This window comes from Rhea pennata, chromosome 10 (genome assembly GCF_028389875.1).
Source record: "Rhea pennata isolate bPtePen1 chromosome 10, bPtePen1.pri, whole genome shotgun sequence".
In the NCBI taxonomy this organism is placed as follows: Eukaryota; Metazoa; Chordata; class Aves; order Rheiformes; family Rheidae; genus Rhea; species Rhea pennata.
In genome coordinates, this window is record NC_084672.1 from 9,354,085 (window position 1) to 9,371,880 (window position 17,796).

At 53.6% G+C, this 17,796-nt stretch overlaps 2 protein-coding genes across 5 annotated transcripts; one reads left to right on the forward strand and one right to left on the reverse strand.

The window, feature by feature from the left end:
• Positions 1 to 1,134: 1,134 nt before the first annotated feature.
• Positions 1,135 to 12,325, reverse strand: KIF7 (kinesin family member 7). 4 transcript variants are annotated; one of them, XM_062583935.1, is made up of 18 exons: positions 12,013 to 12,325; positions 11,049 to 11,249; positions 10,228 to 10,645; positions 8,886 to 9,417; positions 8,145 to 8,288; positions 7,764 to 7,991; positions 7,136 to 7,332; positions 6,720 to 6,826; positions 6,272 to 6,463; positions 5,470 to 5,672; positions 5,159 to 5,356; positions 4,773 to 4,898; positions 4,085 to 4,261; positions 3,552 to 3,767; positions 3,092 to 3,298; positions 2,547 to 2,745; positions 2,289 to 2,438; positions 1,135 to 1,954 (listed from the first exon to the last, which is right to left on the reverse strand). In XM_062583935.1, the coding sequence occupies exons 1-18, from the start codon at positions 12,314 to 12,316 to the stop codon at positions 1,569 to 1,571; spliced, it is 4,185 nt and encodes a 1,394-aa protein (XP_062439919.1). In that variant the 5' UTR covers positions 12,317 to 12,325; the 3' UTR covers positions 1,135 to 1,568. The 4 variants fall into 4 exon arrangements, with proteins under 4 accessions (XP_062439919.1, XP_062439920.1, XP_062439918.1 ...); XM_062583936.1 differs by having other exon boundaries at positions 6,272 to 6,427; positions 7,136 to 7,335; XM_062583934.1 differs by having other exon boundaries at positions 1,135 to 1,951; positions 7,136 to 7,335.
• A 414-nt stretch (positions 12,326 to 12,739) lies between these two features.
• Positions 12,740 to 17,489, forward strand: LOC134144630 (ras-related and estrogen-regulated growth inhibitor-like protein). The gene is made up of 5 exons (XM_062583722.1): positions 12,740 to 13,033; positions 13,281 to 13,563; positions 14,041 to 14,094; positions 14,619 to 14,695; positions 15,701 to 17,489. Exons 1-5 carry the CDS (start codon positions 13,007 to 13,009, stop codon positions 16,124 to 16,126), a joined length of 867 nt encoding a protein of 288 aa, XP_062439706.1. The 5' UTR covers positions 12,740 to 13,006; the 3' UTR covers positions 16,127 to 17,489.
• Positions 17,490 to 17,796: the final 307 nt, after the last annotated feature.

The window sequence follows — 17,796 nt, forward strand, 5'->3', positions numbered from 1 at the left end:
CTACAAGGAGCTGAAAGCATGTGTTGTCTTACGCTACCCAAAGCTCTCCTGGAGCGCTGGGTTTTTCCTTTAGCAGAGATCTGTTTGTGCACAGCAGGGAAGTCATCCCAGTGTCCACGGAACATACACGAAGCAAAGAGCTACAAAGAAAGATAGCATGCTATCCTTCTGAAGCCAGGCATAACTGTTCAAAAGTAGGTCATTAAGTGGTTTTAAGGCTTTTCTAAGAGGGAAGTGCTGCACTTAGGGTTGTTTTGATGAAGGGAAAAGGTGTATGTGTTGGAAGGATGTGGATTCATAGATAAGCTTGGGGCTCAAAGATGATTATTTCTGAGAGAGTAGAAGGGATTCCTTTTTCTGCTGCTGAAGGTCCTTATTTAAACTAGAGGCCTTTATTTTTGGAAATATCTTGCAGTTCAGACACACCTAGAGCCCTCAGTAATGTTAAGTTCCCTTTTAAAAAGAGGACAAGAAATACCCCTATAGGCAAGATAGGTATGTAGGAATCATCTTCCAATTCTCCTCCTCCTGCAGATACTGGCTTTTAAATTAGCATGCCTTACTTCAGGCTGAAGTGAGGAACACAGCTATCACAACTATTCTTCCAACAGTAAGTGGCTTGTTTTGGGGATCAGGCAGAACCTAGCTGCAGCTTTCTCTTCTTAAAAGCAGCTATCAAGGCTTTCACTTCTTGCTGTTAGGAGAGTTAAACTTAAGATCCACCTGGGGAAAGGGACAGATCAGCATGAGTTTACAGGATCATATTTCATCTCTTACATCCTGACTGGAAGTACTCCTAAGAATGAGGAAAAAAAAACTGTTCGAAAGCTTAGAGCAAAAGATAGTATTGAACCAGGCCTGCTTTTATCTGAGATGGTTCAGATAATTGAGCTGTTGTCAGGAGGTGCTTTTGCTGAAGCAACTTAGATAGCATTTGCTGCTGAAGGCAAATAGAGAAATGCGTAATTCATGAATCCTACAGGTAATTATTTTGAGTGCTTCTAAATCACGTGTATTCAGACATTAAGGCAACAATGCAGCAGGCCTCAGCTATTCACAGTTGCTATGAAGTTTGTCTAAATGTCTTTCCTGCAGTGTTGAATTAGTGACCATAGGACCTCTGACATGTGCCTGTTTCATAAAATTCATTCTGCTTTATTAGAAAAGTTACAGTAGAAACATTTTTTAAAAAGTTACTACAAAAATCTATTTACAAGTTCTCTAGAACTGCAGTGTGTTTCCCTCTGAATCTGCTAGTGATGAGCAAGCTCCACAAGCAGAGGTTGTGGAAATGTAAACAAGTCTTTAGTGTTAGAGGCCAGGTTCAGAGATACCTCCCACTTCCCAGTGTTTAAGCTGCTGAAGATGCAGGAGGAAAGGTGGCCAGGCAGTGCTGGTGAGACTGCACCTTAGTTCCCTTATGCTGAAAAGCCCTACGTTTTTCAGGCCTATGAAATACAACAGGTTTGTGGCCAGGTTGGCTCAGGGGAGCAGAAAGGCACTTGAGCCCACATCAGCAGTATCTACTCCTTCTGGCCCTGTGCCACAGAAGTGTTGCAAGCTTATGTCTAGAGTGGATTTTTCCTAACATCTATCATTGCTGGGTGGTAAGGCACAGGGGGTGTGTTCAGATTGGTTCTGCGCGGCTCCCGGCGGGACTTGGAGGCAGATGTGAGGTTCCGTGGCAGGTACATCTCATGGGACTGCCCCCCTCTGAGCAGGTGCTCTGTGTCCCTCTGCCGAAGGTCCGCGGAGTTGTCATTGGGCAGGGAAGAACGTCGCCATGTGGATGGCAAAGGGGCGTGCACCAGATCTCTGCTGTCATCCCTGACCCAATGGCTTTCTTCAGTAACAGCTGGGGGCAAGTGCTGTTCCCCAAGGCTGGATTCTTCACAGATCCCAAGTGCAGGAGGAGGTCTCTCCCCAGCCCCATGAATGTTTCTCTCCATCCCTGCTGGGAAAAATTACAGCTGCGGTGAGCTGAATGTCAGGATTGATGCTGATGAGAAAATTAAAGCAATTCTTACAAAGTGCTTCATGGAATCATAGAATTGGTAAGGTTGGAAGGGACCGCTGGAGATCATCTAGTCCAACCCCAAATGAGTGGCCCATAGGGGGATCAAACTTATGACCTCGGCATCATTAGCACCACACTCTAACCAACTGAGCTAAACCTAACCCCAGTGCTCACTGCCAGCACTGAACCACTCCAGCATTGCTCCTGGGTGCTAGCAGCTTACCTCCAATTTGCTAGGAATGGCAAAGCCCAAGACGAGGATCTCCCTTACCTTTCGTTTGTCCTGGATGGAGGTTCATGTTACCCAACCTCTGGTTTAGCTCCTGGTTTGCCCACACGTATCGGCTCAGCTCCTTTTCCAGCATCTGAATCCTCCCCTCATACTGCATCTTGCTGCTGGCCAGCTCCTCATCCATGTGCTCTACAAGGAGAAACAGTGCTACTTCAAGCCACAGAGCCCTACAAAAGCTGAAGAAGAGCTAGCACAGGCCCAAGAACATGCTAGGCTGCAGCTGCCTGTTGCTGTTACCACGGCTCTGCTGGAGCAGCAATTGCATGTTCTGCTCGTGCTCCTTCTGCTGCAGGGTGAGCTGGCGGTCCATCTCCAGGCGCTGGCGCTCCACAGCCACCTCCAGCCAGTACACCAGCTGCTGCTGCTCCTCCAGCTGCATCTCCAGCTCTGAAAAGGCAATATGCTGCCTGTGCTGATCCTCTCGCAGTGTCACCACCTGTCCAGTGCCCAAGAACAAAGATCTCTCAACCCCTTTGGAGTCTGGACGCCTTCTTCCCCACACAGCCTGATCAAGTTAGGGTTTTTTGGGTACTGCATGTGAAGGAGATTAGTATTTCTAGGCTGTCACAGCTACTTCAAGGAAGCAAACAACATGTTGCTGCATTGTTGTGGCAGAGACACCACAGCACAGGGATCAATGCATCCTCTACCAGCACCTAAGTATTTCAGGTGTTGGGACAAGTGGGATAGCTTTATAGGGCAGAAACACAGTAGGAGGCAGACAGAAGGCTCAAGGCTGAGGAAAACAGTTTGGTAAGCGCAGAAGGGAGTCTGACTCCCACCTTGTCAAAGTACTTGCAAAGCAGAGCTCGGGTCTCAGAGGAGGAGAGGTAGCTGAGCTTGGCCATGAGGTTCATCTCACACTGCGACAGCAGGCTGGCTGAGGCCCGTAGCACTCGCTGCCTGCATGTGATGGACTCATTCTTGTACTCAATGGCAGCATCCAGAGCCTCAATAGCCTCATCCAGCTGGAACAAGATCCGCTCTTCCTGCCAAGGCAGAACAGCAATTACCATCTGAGGTTGGGGTCAGCATGCAGGACAGGGAACAGCACTCATATGGGACCAAAGCTTTCACTCCTTCCCTATCTCCCTCCCACCTAGCAACTCACCTAGCTCCAATGTTACCAGCAGGAAGCTGGGATATGCACAGTTTAGGAACCTGTGATCAGGACTTTACCCTACTTCTCTCCTCCTGCTTTGCACTCTCACAAGCAGAGCAGCCTTGCCAAAGAACAGGTACCTCCGGGGACAGCAGCGTGCCCTGGCGCAGTTTGTTGTCTAGTTCCAACCTCTGTTTGAGCAGCTGGTCCTTCTCCTGGCGCAGGTTGTTGATCTCCTGGCGGATCTGTTGCTGATCATGAGCACTGCCATGGCGCAGCTGTCCATTCTTCTCTGTCAGCTCTTTTTCCAAGTGCTCTAGGCGGCTGGACACACGCACTATGTCATCTGTAAGGGCCTGAAGCAGAAAATGCTTGAAAGGATCTGCTCTAAAGGAAAGCCAGGCCTCTCAACACTCCCTCCACAGGTCAAGTTGTTACTGAAAACCAGAAAATAAACCTTCCCCCCCCCCCCCGAAATGCCTTGGCTTATCAAACCACTAGCGCAGAGGCAGATAAAATTTTCTACCTACTTCCCAATGACACTACATCATTCTGGCCTGCAGCTCTCTGCCAGATCCAGAATGGCACGTAGTCATCCCCTCACAGGCCCTTTCCTCTCCCACCTCTCTAGCTGGAAGGCAAGCAAGGGGCAGAGGTGTCACTCTCCTCCCACCTGGCTGGAGCGCAGTCGTTTGCTCTCCAGGCCATTCTTCTCCTGCAGCAACGCCTCCTTTTTGGCCACGATAGCTTCTCGTTTCCTCAGCTCATCCTCTAGCTCATCCAAGGCCCGGCGCTGCTCAAGGACTTTATCCATCTCCATGTCCAGCCACTTCTTCTGTTCCTCAATTTTCTGATGGAGGAGAGAGAAAGGTCATGTGCACGTTTGTTGACAGCACTAGCAATCTGAAGACTACTAGATTAGGGAGCAAAGGGGCTGCGATCAGACCTAGTCTTGGTTCTAACTGTGCCAACCTATATAGCCCAGTCTTCACTGGTTTTATCCTCCAGGCTCCTACAAGAGGCAGAGCTGAGCTGGATTCCCAACTGTCAAGGAGGCCTAGGGAGCCATAACTCCCACAACCCCTGTACCAACAGACAAGATAGCACAGGTTCTCTACAAATGCTTAGACTTAAAGGGATCCTAGCCATGCAGATGAGAGATGATCTCTAGGTACTTTGCTGCCAGACATGAATGACATCAGGCACTGTCCTCCTTAAGGAGGGGACAGGCTAGGGATTGAGCATGCCACAGCCCATCTCAAGCTGAGACACCCACTGCCAGGCATCCCCTGTGAGCCTGTAGCATGGCACAGCAGTTCTCTTTGAAGCGAAAGGGTGAGCCAGACCTGCTGTGCCTGTACCTGCTGCTGCTCCAGGCTGATCACAGAACCGTTGCTGCCACTCCGCCGCTTCCTCTGGAAAGCTGCGATTTCCTCAGTTTTGATGCGCAGAATCTTCTGGTGCTGTTCATGCTTCAGTTCTAGTTCCTGCATGGGGAGGAGCAACTGTCAGCCTTTGAGAGACTGGAAGCTGTTTGCAGCCAGGGACTGCAGGCTGATGGGCAGATTATGCTCCCAAGCTAGCTCTTTGGAGACTCTTAAAAACTGTAGTACCCACCATACTCTCCCCAGCTTGTTGCTCCGTTGGGACAGTCAGAGGCACCATCAGAACTGCCCAGTGGCTTGCAGAGCCCACCTGTCTTCATCTCAAATACAGTTCTATCACAACTGCTCCTGCCAGCGCCTACCTTGACTCGGTGCTGCCGTTTATTCATCTCGGTCTCCAGCCGCCGTTTCTGCTCACTCTCTTCCCGCAGCCGTTTCTGCAGCTGACCCTGCTGCCGCCGCATCAGCTGAATGTTCCTCTCCAGCTCCTGCACTCGCTTCTCACTCTGGGTTGAAAGTGACACCAGCCTCTCCGTTGCCTGCTTCTTCTTGCTCAGAACCTGCCAGATGAGAGCTATCCTTAGGCTCGGCAGCTTCCCCACACCCTTTGTGGGGAGTGCCCCAACCCACCAGCCCTGGTAGGCAGAGCCAGACTGCCTCTGTTCACACTGACCCGTGCCTTGCTTTGGGCAGCTGCCACACGTGTACGATACTCTTGCAGTTTGCGCTTCTCCCCAGGGTCCCATGGCTCTTTGCCTTCCAACTCCTGGAGCTGCTTCTGGCTGTCGCTCAGCTCTGCCCGCACCTGCTCTGCCTCCTGCTCCAGCTCACTGATCTTCAGGCAGTACTGCTTGTTCAGAGCCTGGGCGTCCTTGCCTGCAACATACACACACCTCCATGCTGACACCCAGGCCCAGTTCTCTTGCCACCAAGGTCCCATGGAAGGGCTCCATCTGCCTCAGGCTGCGGCATCGCTGCCCAGGGATCTGACTGGATCAGCTGCCATGCAGATATGAGCAGAGGCAGCCTTCATGCACAGACAAGGAAGAGCTTCCCCTTCTGGGTGACTGAACTTCTTCCCTGAAGAGCCCTTGGGCTCCTCATTAGAGCCCCAGACAAAGCACCAGACCTTTGCTTCCTTGGCCTTGCAGGTCTGCTCTAGCTCATTGAACTTTTTTGGCAGGTGGCTATAAAGACTAGGTACAGTGACTTTCAGACCTCCCTTTCTCAGCTCCCCAATGCTCTCCTTGCCCTCAGCTACTTTGGGGAAGAGATTTGGGGAAAAAACACTATAAAAGGCCCCAGTCAGCCAGAGGACAGAGAAACAGCATTTTGCTGCCTACAGGAGAAAGACTGAACACAGACAACAGGGAAACAAAGGTGAGTTTGGGAGAGGAAACCAAGCATCCCAACCAGGAGAAGGTTTGCAGGAAACAGGTACATAGTCCCCAATTGCCTCGCCAGCACCTCTGCACCTGTCTTAATGAGCTCTGTGATCAGCTCCTCCTTCATACGGATGTTGATTGCCAGCTCTCGGATCTTCTGCTGTGCTTGCACCAGCCTCCACTCGGAGTCCTTCCCTGGAAGGTGTTCCCGCAGACCAACCAGCTGCTCCTGCCTCCGGCAGGCTTCTACAACACAGATTCCCAGGTAAGGATGCTCCTGTCCTAGCAGTCATGTGGACAGAAGGACAATCAGACCTCAGATCTGTAACTAGAACTGGCACAGCATCACCCAGCCACCTCCATCTTCCACCAAAACACGCAGCTCTTCCGAGATCCCAGCAAGCTAGCTTTCTCCACGAGCAAAGCAGCTGGACTCTCATTTTGTCCTCTGGTTCAGCCAGACCTTCCTATCAAAAGTACCCAGCAAAACACCACCACCCTTAGAAAGCCTGCCTGACAACCTAGGGTTTCCACTTGCCTTTGGGCAGCTCTGACTGCTCCTGAATTAGCTGGGAATTGCCTCCACTCGTCTCCTCACCCAACTTGATGCAAATCTCCTTCTTGCTCCAACTTAGGATCCCATTTCTAGAAAGAACAGCAAATTAATCATTTGGGTCTCAGCACTACCAGAGCTGTTTCCACTAAGGACCCTCATGATCCACAGAGTAAGAGGGAGATCGAAATAGTGGGAATGAAGTTCAGGAATGAAGCAAACTAGCTCCTCGGTAAGCAGTCAACTGTCTCAACAGAACTGCTGACCCCAGGAATGGCATTTACTTCTACATCCTACATGAGGGCTGAGATGCAGAGGTGGGCGACTAAGCTCCAACCAGTGACCGGCCAGGGCCTTATTACTGCAGCAGCAATGCAAGTGCTGGAACAGCCTCAACTCACCGACGCTGATACAGGGACCGTTTCTGTTCCCACTCTTCCTCCTCTTCTGAGGACAGCTGGGCCAGCTTCTCTGAGTCCTGGCTGAACTCCCTTCTCAGCACCACATCTTTGATCTCTGGGCTGCCAGTCAGACACTGCACAGGGCTGGGATGACAGACTGCTAGGTCCTCTTCCTGGCAGGAGGGATTACTGTCAAGCTGCTGGGAAAGAGAATCAGAGAGAAATGAAACATGCTGTGTGAGAGCCCGTGTTAGAAAAAGAAGCTGACTTTCAGCTGGGCATTGCTGTTAGGTACAAGGAAGAGCAACAAAGCAGAGTTCAGTGTATTTTCGGGGGAATTGGAGTGTTCCCATAACTAACTGGCAGTCTTCCTGCCTTCTGCTGCTCAGAAGCTGAGCAAAAGACTGGAACTAGCTGGCAGGATCAAAGCAAAGGCCTCAGTTTCAAAGCTGGCTGCTTTTGTCAGAGATGTGAATCTTTCCGGATGCGAACTGAGCATCTGGACTACACTTTTGACAAGGCTAATGTGCAGAAGTGGGAAAAAACAGCTCCTGAGGTGAAGGGACTGAGAGTGAAAAGGCAGCACCTGCTAAATGGAGGCACTCACAACAAAGATTTGCATTCTCACCTTCCTATAAAGACCTCTTCCACTCTGCTCAGCATGGAGGAGCCCAGAGGGAACCACGCTGAGGCCATGGGACTGTGCAGCATCCAGAGGGGCTGTGTGAGGTCTCTGGGTGACAGTCACCAAGTGGAGGTTTTCCAGCAGTTCTGGCACACTCAGATTTGGCATTGCCATCTCCAAGCGCACATGCAGCTCCGAGATCTTATCCTGTTGTTCCTGCAGTTTGTCACTCTAGGAGGCAACAAGAAAAATGGGATCATAAACCTGTCAATCCCAGATCTGCTGCACAGGATCCCAGAGGCCAGGCTGCACTCACCCCTATTGTTTGGGGGAACGGGGAAGAGCAAGGCAGGTCCCTTCTAAGAAAGCAGAACCCAGAAATACCTGTAGTTTATACTGCTCCATTGCATCCTCCAGGGCAGCCAGGAAATCACGGTTCTCCTCCTCCAGACGCTCCACTTGCCTCTGCAGTTTGGCTACATGCTCATCTTTGATGGGCTCACACACCTTCTCAGTGTTCACATGCCCCTAGAATACAAGAAATGCAGCATCAGCCTCCGCCTTTGTCCTTCCCTCACTGCCCTGGTCTCCACAGCGGCACGGCAGCTCTGCAGACACAGCTCTGCAGAGATTTTGCTTTCAAAACAAATGTCAGAATGATAGCTGAATCCAGCCTCTCTCCGCTTTCCTAGAAGACCATCTTTCTGCCTCCCTATGGCCTCTTGACCAGGTTGCCCTGAGCCAGGTTTCTCCTCCACTCGCTCTCCTGACCCTTCCACCTGCCGAGCTGTGGTTGTTGCTCTCTGCCCCAGGGCTGCTGTATTCAGGGTAGTCAGATGAGCATCATCTCCTCCCTGCTTCAGAGCTACAGCAGCCTCTTCATTTTTCCCCAAGTGCCTACAGGAGCTCATGCCAGACCACTAGAGTGCTTCATGGAAAAAATCATCTGCCTTTCCCATTGCTAATATAGGGCCCACTTCACTGTCCTCACATGGCACCTCTGTAACTCTGCTCTCTACAATAGGTCTGCCCCCCCCCTCAGGCAGCAGACTTTGGCAGTTGTGCTGTGCTTTACTAGGATGCTATGCCCACATCCAAGTGCAGAGCTAACATCCCAATCATTACCTGGGCTTTTGCCAGCTTTGAACCTTGTCCCTCAAGGCTCTGGTCCTCTGCAGAGGTGCTCTCGATGCCACTATCCAACCCGGCCGAGGTGAGCTCGCTCCTCTCGCTTTCCACGGCACACAGCCACTCCTTAACCCGCAGGATCTGTTCCACAGTGAGGTTGCTGTCCTCCTGCAGCTCCATCAGCAGCCGATACGCAGCGTCTGTGCATGTCCGGTAGTGGGCACATTCTGCCAGTAGGCGAGCTGTGGCATCTTGTGAGCTCTGTTTGGTGGTGTCCGAGCGGTTGATAATGCGGGTCTCTGAGCGGTGCCGCTGCTCCAGTGCCTTCTGCAAGTTCTTTATCTGCAGATGAAGCTCTTCAACATGCTCTGTCTCCTTGCGGCAGTTCACCACAGCCTTGTTCTGGATGTTCTGAGCTCGGCTGGCATAATTCAGTGTGTTGAGGCTCTCATCAAAGTCAGAAGAGGAAGGGCTGACACAGGCTATCATGACAGTCTGGGCATTGCCCCCCAGGGAATCTTTTAGGATCCTAGGAATAAGCACATCACAAGACAATTAAAACGGCTGAAATGTAGAATAATGCAGGAAACAGAAGGGTACCACCTACCCATCCATTTACAAGGTTAAACCCAAAGAAAATTATATTCTCTGTCTATAATCAGTTCAGCACTAGCAAAGTGACCCGAATGATTAAGCAGTAGGAGAAATGTTTGCACCATGGCACATTTCCTTCTGGGTAATTCCCAAGGCTCTGGGCTACCTGACTCTGAGAACACTGCTAGGTGCATGCAACAAAGCACCCTGCTGTAGATTGCAAAGGACATCTGTTTAGGCTAAAAATTAACTACAGCCCCGCTCATTATAGGCAAACCATCCAACAGGTATACTGGAGCACTTTCTACTCACTGCTAAGCAGGAATGGGCAGAATAACCTGCACTGACACCCAATCTCAGCTTCAGTAGCATGAATCATCTAAGCCTTGCCTTCTGCAGCACCAGAACAAGCTAGTTTTTCATTTTTATCCTGGCCTCATTGTTTCCCCAGCTTCTCTACAGGAAGACTCACATATAGGGTAGATTCCTAAAATGCTGTGAGGCACATGGGGTCAACTGACCTCCTGCAATCAAGTAGATGGACCAAGAGCCCCAGTGTGACAGCACAAGGGACATCTCACCCAGCAAACTTCTCTCCGGTAGGCTGGGGGACTCTGCCACCAAACCTTGCAGGCTGAGCATGGGAGAAGACTTTCAGCAGGCCAGAAAGGCAGAGAGAAGCCTCATGTCCCTCCTGTTGGGCCATGCACCCATAAGAGCGTGGGGTCCCGATCCCATTCTGTACCTGGTGATTTTGGAGTCCCTGTAGGGAATGTGGCTGCACTTCCTCCGAGGATCTCCCAAGGCACTGATTACGTTGCCCAAGGCCAGCAAACCACTGTTGATCTGGATACTCTCCTTCAGCCTCTCCCCCGTGTTTCCAGTCTTCACAATTCGCTCTGAGCCCGCAAGGTCCACAAAGTGAAACTTGGAAACCAGCACTTGGCCCGAGGCAGGGAGGGAGGCGCGATCATGGAGGGTGAGGCGAGTAAGGCGGCCAGCCCCACGCCGCTGCTCCATGGTCACCGTGAAGATGGTGTGCGAGCGGCTTGACTGTGCGTTGATGTGGGTAGCTCCAGTGTGCTTGGCTGTGTTACCCATCTCCAGCAAGCTCAAGACCTCATCCAGCCCTTCCACTTCTGACTCTTTCACACCGCACAGCACTGCAATGGGAAACAGAGCTGTCACTGCAAGGGATGAGCTGCCCAAGGAAATCTGCACAAAGGAGCAGCAGAGCCTGCAGTCTGGAACAACCCCACAGCACACTGAAGCAGCTTGCTCCTGCGAACCTTCTTGCAGCATAAACCACAGTTCTCAGCGGCACACAAAGTCTGAGGCTTAGACTCTGAGGAGTCCCTTCCAGTGCCCCTTATGCAGCCTGGTGCCACTGCTCTATTCACATTATGCCATGCAAAAATAGGTTTTTTAGACAGAGCAGGGCTATGCATAGCAAGCTACTGCAGGAGAGATGTGGAGGAGAAGACCTCGCTCCACCTTACATGGACACAAACGCCAAAATGGCTTGCAAATGGGAAGAAAAGGGAGCTCAAGAGCAGACAAACATACCAATGTTCCCCTTGTCATCCTCCCGGATCTGGATGTCTTTGCTGGCTGTATCCACCTGCAGCAAGTCCCGAAACTCCTCCTTATACACTTCCAGGTAGGACACTCTGACCGTGTAGTCAATCAGGTCATTCTCATCGATGAGCCTGAAGGTCTCAGCCATGGCTCGTGGGATGATGCCCTGCTCATCTTCATTGATGGAGGCTGGCAAAGAGATTCATGTACACAGTCGCCGAATGCCCTGAGAGCCAGTGCCAGACGGGGACTGAGCCACGATGCAGGAGCCAGGCTGCAGGGCACACTTCACAAAACCGGAGCAGCCTTGCAGCTTTCCCACAGCTCATCACTAGAAGCCCAGATTAAACTTCCACGTGAATGCTTTTAAGACACAGGGCCTTGGGGCAAATCCTATTCCACTCCTCCCTTCCACAGCAGTGCAGCATTCGAGCAACACTGCATGTCTACAGTGCTCCTTGAGACCAAAAAGCTGCATTAAGGTATCAGAAGGAAACAAACACCATGCCCGAGGCCAGAATATGCCTGCCTTTGAAGCCAGCACTACTCCACAAACTTTCCTAGCACATACTTTTATTTTTATTTATTTTTTATTTTTTTAATGCTTGTAGACTATCTTTATCTGGCCACAGCACTCTGGAACTTTAATTTAAAGTTGTTTTGCTTTTGTTTATTAACAGCCATGTAAAAGGACAATGCCCCAATCCCCAGCTGGAAAATTAAACTAGAGATAAACTTGAAAGTATGGAAGCAATTCAGTATCTTCAAGTTATGCCATTAACTAAGGCTGACCAAAATATTTACAGTACATGCTCAGTAAGATATCTACACGGTCATCAACAACATGAAAACGGCCCCGGTGAGGACGGCGGCGCTGGCGGGGCGGCGGGGCCGGAGGGGCCGGGGCGCTGGCGGGGCCGGGGCGCGGCGGGCGGCGGCCGCGGGCACTCACCGACGCTGGCCTCGCCCATGGTGTAGGTCTTGCCGGAGCCGGTCTGGCCGTAGGCGAAGACGGTGGCGTTGAAGCCGCGGAAGAAGGCGCGCAGCAGCGGCTGCACGCAGGCCCGGTACACGGCCGCCTGCCCCGCGCCCTCGGGCAGCACCGCCGCGAAGCGGAAGCGGCGGCGCTGGCCCAGCGCCACCTCGCCCGTGGCGGCGTCGCCGCGCAGGCAGGGCCGGTGCCCGCGCAGCACCTCCTTGGGCAGCAGCGGCCGCACCCGCACCGCCACCCGCACGGCCGCCCCCTCCGGGCCCATGGCGGCCCCGGCCCCGGCCCCGGCCCCGGCCCCGGCGCGCCGCGATGGCGTCAGACGGCTCCGCCCCGGCGCGGCCCGGGCGCGGCCCCGCCGTTGCCGGGGAACGGCCCGGGGCTGCCTCCGCCCGGCCGGGCGGGGGGCGACGGCCCGACCCGGCCCGGCCCGGCCCGGCCCCCCGCGCCCGCCGACGGCCCGGCCCGGCGCCCCGGGCGTCAGGGTCCGCCAGCCGCGCTGCGCCGCGGCGCCGGGGGGCAGCGGCCCCGCAGCCCCGTGGGCGGTGTCGGGGGGCCGCGGCCGGCCCCGTCGCGGCGGGGCCTCGGCGTGGGGCACGCGGTGCCGCGCAGCCCTGAGGAGGCGGCTGTGGCGCCCGCGCGCCCAGGGCTCGCCGCGGGGGGCCTCGGGCTGTCCTGCGGCCCCCCGGCCGGGCGCGGGGCCTGCCTCGGGGAGACAAGCGGCCTCCTTGGGAGCGTGCCGCGGTCCCGGGGCCGAGGGCGGCCGTGCCCGGCGACGGGCTCCGCTCCCAGACCTTTGTCCCCCTGGCAGGACCCTTGGGCGTGATGGCCGAAGCGGGGGCCCTGCCCGTGAGGGCGAGCGGCTGAGGCGAGCTGGGGGAGCGGAAGGAGGGAGACGACTGCGTGGGACGGGAGAGCAGGGCGGGCTACGGAGACCACGCGGGAAATCGGGGCCAAGATGCGCGGAGAGGAGAAGACAACCCGTGTAGGTCTCATTAGATGCTCCATCACACGCAGACAGCCGTGCGACGACTCCGGGGACGGGACGGGGGCCGCGCGGCCCCGCCGAGGGACACCGTGCCTCACGTGCAGGCCCTGGCCACCCCGGGGACGCGCTTCGCAGAGCACGTCCCTGCCCGGCCTGCGCCCTGCCGCGCTCGGGGCGGCGGGGCCAGGTACGGGGGCTGACGTCTGAGCGGATCTGATTGATAGCAAAGTTTTTAATCTTCCAGGCCGCAGCTCGTGCTGCGTCACCCCTCCGGTTGCTGGGAATGGTATGGTCCCCACGGATCCCCTGGGCGGTGTGGGAAGCGGCAGCTCCACTGCTCCGCGGAGAGCCGCTGGGACCGCCAGCGAGAGGGACGGCCCTGCTAGACATGGGTCTGCGGCTCCCGCTGCGCCGCAGTGCCAGCTTCACCCCGGAGCACCCTGCCCTCCTGGAGGTGCCTGGCCCCGCCGCCCTGAAAATGGAAGCAAACGTGCTCGTTATGGGAGCGGACAACGTGGGGAAGTCGGGTAAGAAACACGCGGTAGCTGAGAGAGGAAAGTTTGCAGGCAGGAACTTTCCATTTCACCCACAGGAAAAGAGCGAAAACCCCGTAGCAGAGTTTGGAGTGAGCTGCGGTGCCGGTGCTGCAGTCTGAGCTCACGGGTGAGGTGGGGCTGGGTTTGTCCGGGGCAGCGGGGATTCGAGGTGGGGAAGCTGAGCGCAGCCTTTCGGGCAGCGGGACGGTGTCCGGGGAAGGAGTTTTCCAGCGAGCCGCAGTCCGCTGATGTGCTGGTGTGTGCTCTGCCCCTGCTCTGTTTGCAGAGCTGCTGATGGCTACAAGGAAACACAACGGAGAAAATCCAGAGGTCATGCCTGTCAGTGGGAGTTGGGAGGGGGGATGGTGCCTGACCGTGGTCAAGGGCCGAGCTAACCTTGCTTGGGACCGAAATAAAGATCTTTAATGCTTAGGGTTGTTTTTATGAGTCTTACTCTCCTCTTTGCAGCTTTGACTGTGCGTTTCCTCACCAGGCGTTTTATCGGGGAATACGGAGACATGGGTGAGTGCCAGATGGAGGGCAGTCCTGCTAGCTTACTGCTAGGGACTGGGAAGTCAGGAATGAGCCTGATTCTGGCTACAGGATCTGGCTGTTTCCCATCCACCCCGGTGTTTCCCTAGGGCCTTCACCTGCCCCCAGGAGGTTTCGTGGCTGTATTTGTTCCAGGGCCTGTTTTTTTTGGCCTCAGAAGCGTTTCTTTGGTGTGCAAAAGGCTCGGGGTGGGGAGAACTGATGGCACAGTTGTGCATGGACTGTATTCTGGGGCAGAGGTGAATATCCAGGCAGTTTAGGGTGTTTAAGGTAGCGGTAATTCTGTCCTGGAGACCAACACACTCTGCATGGCTGTTACTCTGCATAAGGAGCCCTCAGACCTTGCCTGTGGAGTGCAATCTCCACATAGCGAGGACAGCCAATGTCGTCAGAGTGGACGTGACAGGCTTGTCCCCAGGAGAAAAAGGCCTGGCTTGAGGGAACTGTCTCTTGAGCCTATGAAGACAACTACCTTCACTCTCGTTATTTGGCAGAATTCATCTACAGCCACAGCCTGACCGTGGATGGCCGAGAGATTCTCTTCCACATCTGGGACGTCCCATATTCACAGGTGAGAGGGCTCCACTCAGGTTGCGAGGTTTCACCCCAAGGAGAAAAGCCCTTTACTAAAAAAAAATACAAATGGAAAGTCACAGACTGGAAGCACCAGTGAACAAAGCTCTTGCTTCAGACTCGTTCAGCAGATGGTTTGTGGGCAACTGAACCCTTCTTGCCTGCAGAGTAAAGGGCTGCAACGTTATTCACAGTCTAGCAGTAGTCATCATAGCCTGCAGTTTTCTGACTGAGAAGGGCAGTGGAGGCTGAAGCAGTAATTTTATCTGCCGAGATTGAGCTCAAGACTGCATTAACAAAATGGAAATGCCACACTGAGAACGCCACGCAATTACCACCTACAGCCTGCAGCACTTCCACACCTGTATGATAGGGTGAGGACAGTAACCATGACTCCAGTGCCCCAATCTTGTCGCCTTGGTACAATCTGTCAGGTATTGCTCTGCCTTCCTCTGTGCTCCTGATTCTCGTTGCCCTTCTGTGTTGCTGCTGCTCACCAGCCATTCCTGATAGGCTCCGTCTTCTTTTTCCCATCTGTTTAATAACATGGAGGTGCTGGACCTGTGACAGTGAAAGGGTTAGTGCCCTATAGCTTGTTCCTGGACCTGCTTGCTAAACTGGCGAGCAGGAGTTGCTGTTTGGTGCCTCCTTGAACTCAGGACGGTAGAGCACTGCAGGATTCTTGTACACTGCCTGCTTGCAGGCGGGCTTGGAGAGGGGGAGCTGGATAAATGAACCTTTTGCATCAGTCTGGCTCAGTCTCTGGCAAGCAAGTCTGCCCAGTGGTGATAAAAACAGCACTGTGTGCCCTCCAGGCCCTGGTTGCTGTAGTTTAGGCTGGTAAACCATGAACTTGGATGAGAAGGGCAGTATTTTTGTTTCCATCCTAGCCCCATGGGCCAGGGAGCTTTTCCAGCATTTACATCCTCTTTGGCAGTTCACTGGGAGTTATTTCAGAGTTTAACCCCACTGTTTTGCTCCTGTCTCTTTTCTGTTTCCCCAGGACCAGGCAGATGAGGGCTCCTCAGAGAAAAAGCGAATCCAGTGGGCAGACAGCTTTGTCCTGGTATACAGCATCTGTGACCGTGCCAGCTTCAATATCCTGCCTCTCAAAGTGCAGTTCATCAAGGCAGCCAAGGAGGGTCTGAGCCAGGAGAAGGTGCCCATCGTCATCGTGGGCAACAAACGGGACCTGCACCATCACAGGGTGGTGTCCAGCGAGGAGGGCCGGCTCTTGGCCCTCTCTTTGGACTGTGGTTTCTATGAGGTCTCAGCCGCCGAGGCTTATCATGGGGCGCTCATGGTCTTCCATGGACTGGCTGAGCGTATCCCTGACACAAGACTGGCACTGAAAAGGGGTACTCGGATCCGTGGCATTGTCAAGAGCATGTCGGCTGTGTTTGCCCGTAAAAGAACAGACTCTCTCTGAGCTCGCCCAGTGCGTTGCTTCTCTGTGTGCTGCCAGCTGGGCTTACGCAGTGCCTGGCTGGGCTGAGCCTCCTCCCTGGGCACCAGTGGAGATGGGTGTACATTTGATAAGTATGATATTTTCCTTGATTACATCCCAACATCAGGATCCAGGTTTCCAGCTATATATGGCCTGTGCAGCCGAGGACTATAGGGCTTTTCCGTAGCAATGGGGATAAGCCCTGCAGACCTAGGCTCCCTTGTATGTCATGGGAAGCTATGAATACCGCCAGCCCTGCCCCCATGGTCAGTGTTGAGTTGCCTCCTTGGTTAGGATTCAGCTGCATTTTCCTAGTCATGCCTGACGTCATTGCTAAAGCACATGGTCTCTGCAGGCCTCCCATGAGGCTCTTAGCTCTATGATGGGACACGTTTTGAGTCAGAATCTCTCCTTTTTGCCATACAAGGTTTTTAGGTGCCCCCTGCTTTCTCCTTCATTCCTCCAGCACCAGAAATCACCAGGTCATTTTACTGCTACCCCAGGCAGCATTGGAGCTTTCTCTGTGTCTTCTATGGGAAACTGCTCCAACTGTTGGTGAGCAGAGAGGATGCACTGCATTTGTCTGGTAGCACTGTCCTGCCCCCTGCTCTTATCCTGGGTCCTGGCAGTGCTCCTTCTGCAGGATTCCTGTTACTTCTAACTGTGATACTTGTCAGGGTCCCTTTGTCTGTAATCCTTGATCTACTCTCACTTTTCTGTTGATTCTCACACCCAACTAGCTGACTGGATGAGGATTTCTCCGCTGAACACTGGCTGGTGCTGAACTGGCTGTGGAATAGCCAGCGGCTTCTATATGTGAGTAGTGGTGTCCAAGTCTCTCCGATCCTGCATTACCAGCTGATACTGAAGGACCTCAGCAAGGATGCTTTGGCCTCCGGTCCGGTCTGCCTTTTCTGCGTGATTTCAAACAGTGCCGTGCTTTATAACTGTGAGTCTCCCTGCCAACGGTCCTCCCTCCTACAGCCTTCAGTGATTGCAGATGTTTCCCTTGTTCAAATGGTGTATAGACTGTGCATGGGAAAAATTACCTGTATGGCTCATTCCCAGGGCGTGGTATTGTATAGTGCATTTTATAAACCCAGTCCTTCTGTAAAAGCCATGCCTGTCCATCCCCTGAGATGAAAGGAGATTGGGAAAAGGGACACTGGGCTCATTCCTGAGCTCACCACTGCAGGAAGGCATTCCCCTGCCTCTCCCTCAAACCCTTCACCACACCCCTCCAAGGCCCTTGGTGTGCCTGGGAGTGCTGCCTGTAGGAAGAGGGTTTGTGTACGTGATGAAGATAGTGATTTCTCTATTAATGTGCCACTGTAAATAGAATAAATCTTTTGGGGCAGGAAGCCCCTGACTCTATATGGCTGTGAATTCATGCTAAAGACACAAGAAGACAGCTGGGTTGTGTTGGGCACTACCTGAGCACCACCGAAGGCAGAGAGATCTGTACCTGGCTCTCTTCTCTAGGTTTTTCCAGCCCCTTTATGGCTCCCTGTGTGGACCCAGCTAACACACCTCTGCAGGGATGTTGAGGATCCCACTGTCCCAGCATTAACAACTTGATAGTGAGGTTTCCTATCCCCTCTCCCTCAGCCCTGGCTCTCACTCTCCTCTGCTCTTGCCTTTTGGTGCCTGTA

Bases quoted from the DNA above. Each gene is read 5' to 3' on its own strand.
- KIF7 (XM_062583933.1), bottom strand. From the start codon at position 12,316: ATGGGCCCGGAGGGGGCGGCCGTGCGGGTGGCGGTGCGGGTGCGGCCG. The intron at 5,357-5,469 runs GTCAGTGTGAAC...CTCATCTGGCAG, and splicing joins CTGCCCAAAGCAAGGCACGG to GTTCTGAGCAAGAAGAAGCA. The intron at 3,768-4,084 runs GTGGGAGGAGAG...TTTCTGCTTCAG, and splicing joins AACGACTGCGCTCCAGCCAG to GCCCTTACAGATGACATAGT.
- LOC134144630 (XM_062583722.1), top strand. From the start codon at position 13,007: ATGCGCGGAGAGGAGAAGACAACCCGT. The intron at 13,564-14,040 runs GTAAGAAACACG...TCCTCTTTGCAG, and splicing joins GGACAACGTGGGGAAGTCGG to CTTTGACTGTGCGTTTCCTC. The intron at 14,095-14,618 runs GTGAGTGCCAGA...GTTATTTGGCAG, and splicing joins CGGGGAATACGGAGACATGG to AATTCATCTACAGCCACAGC.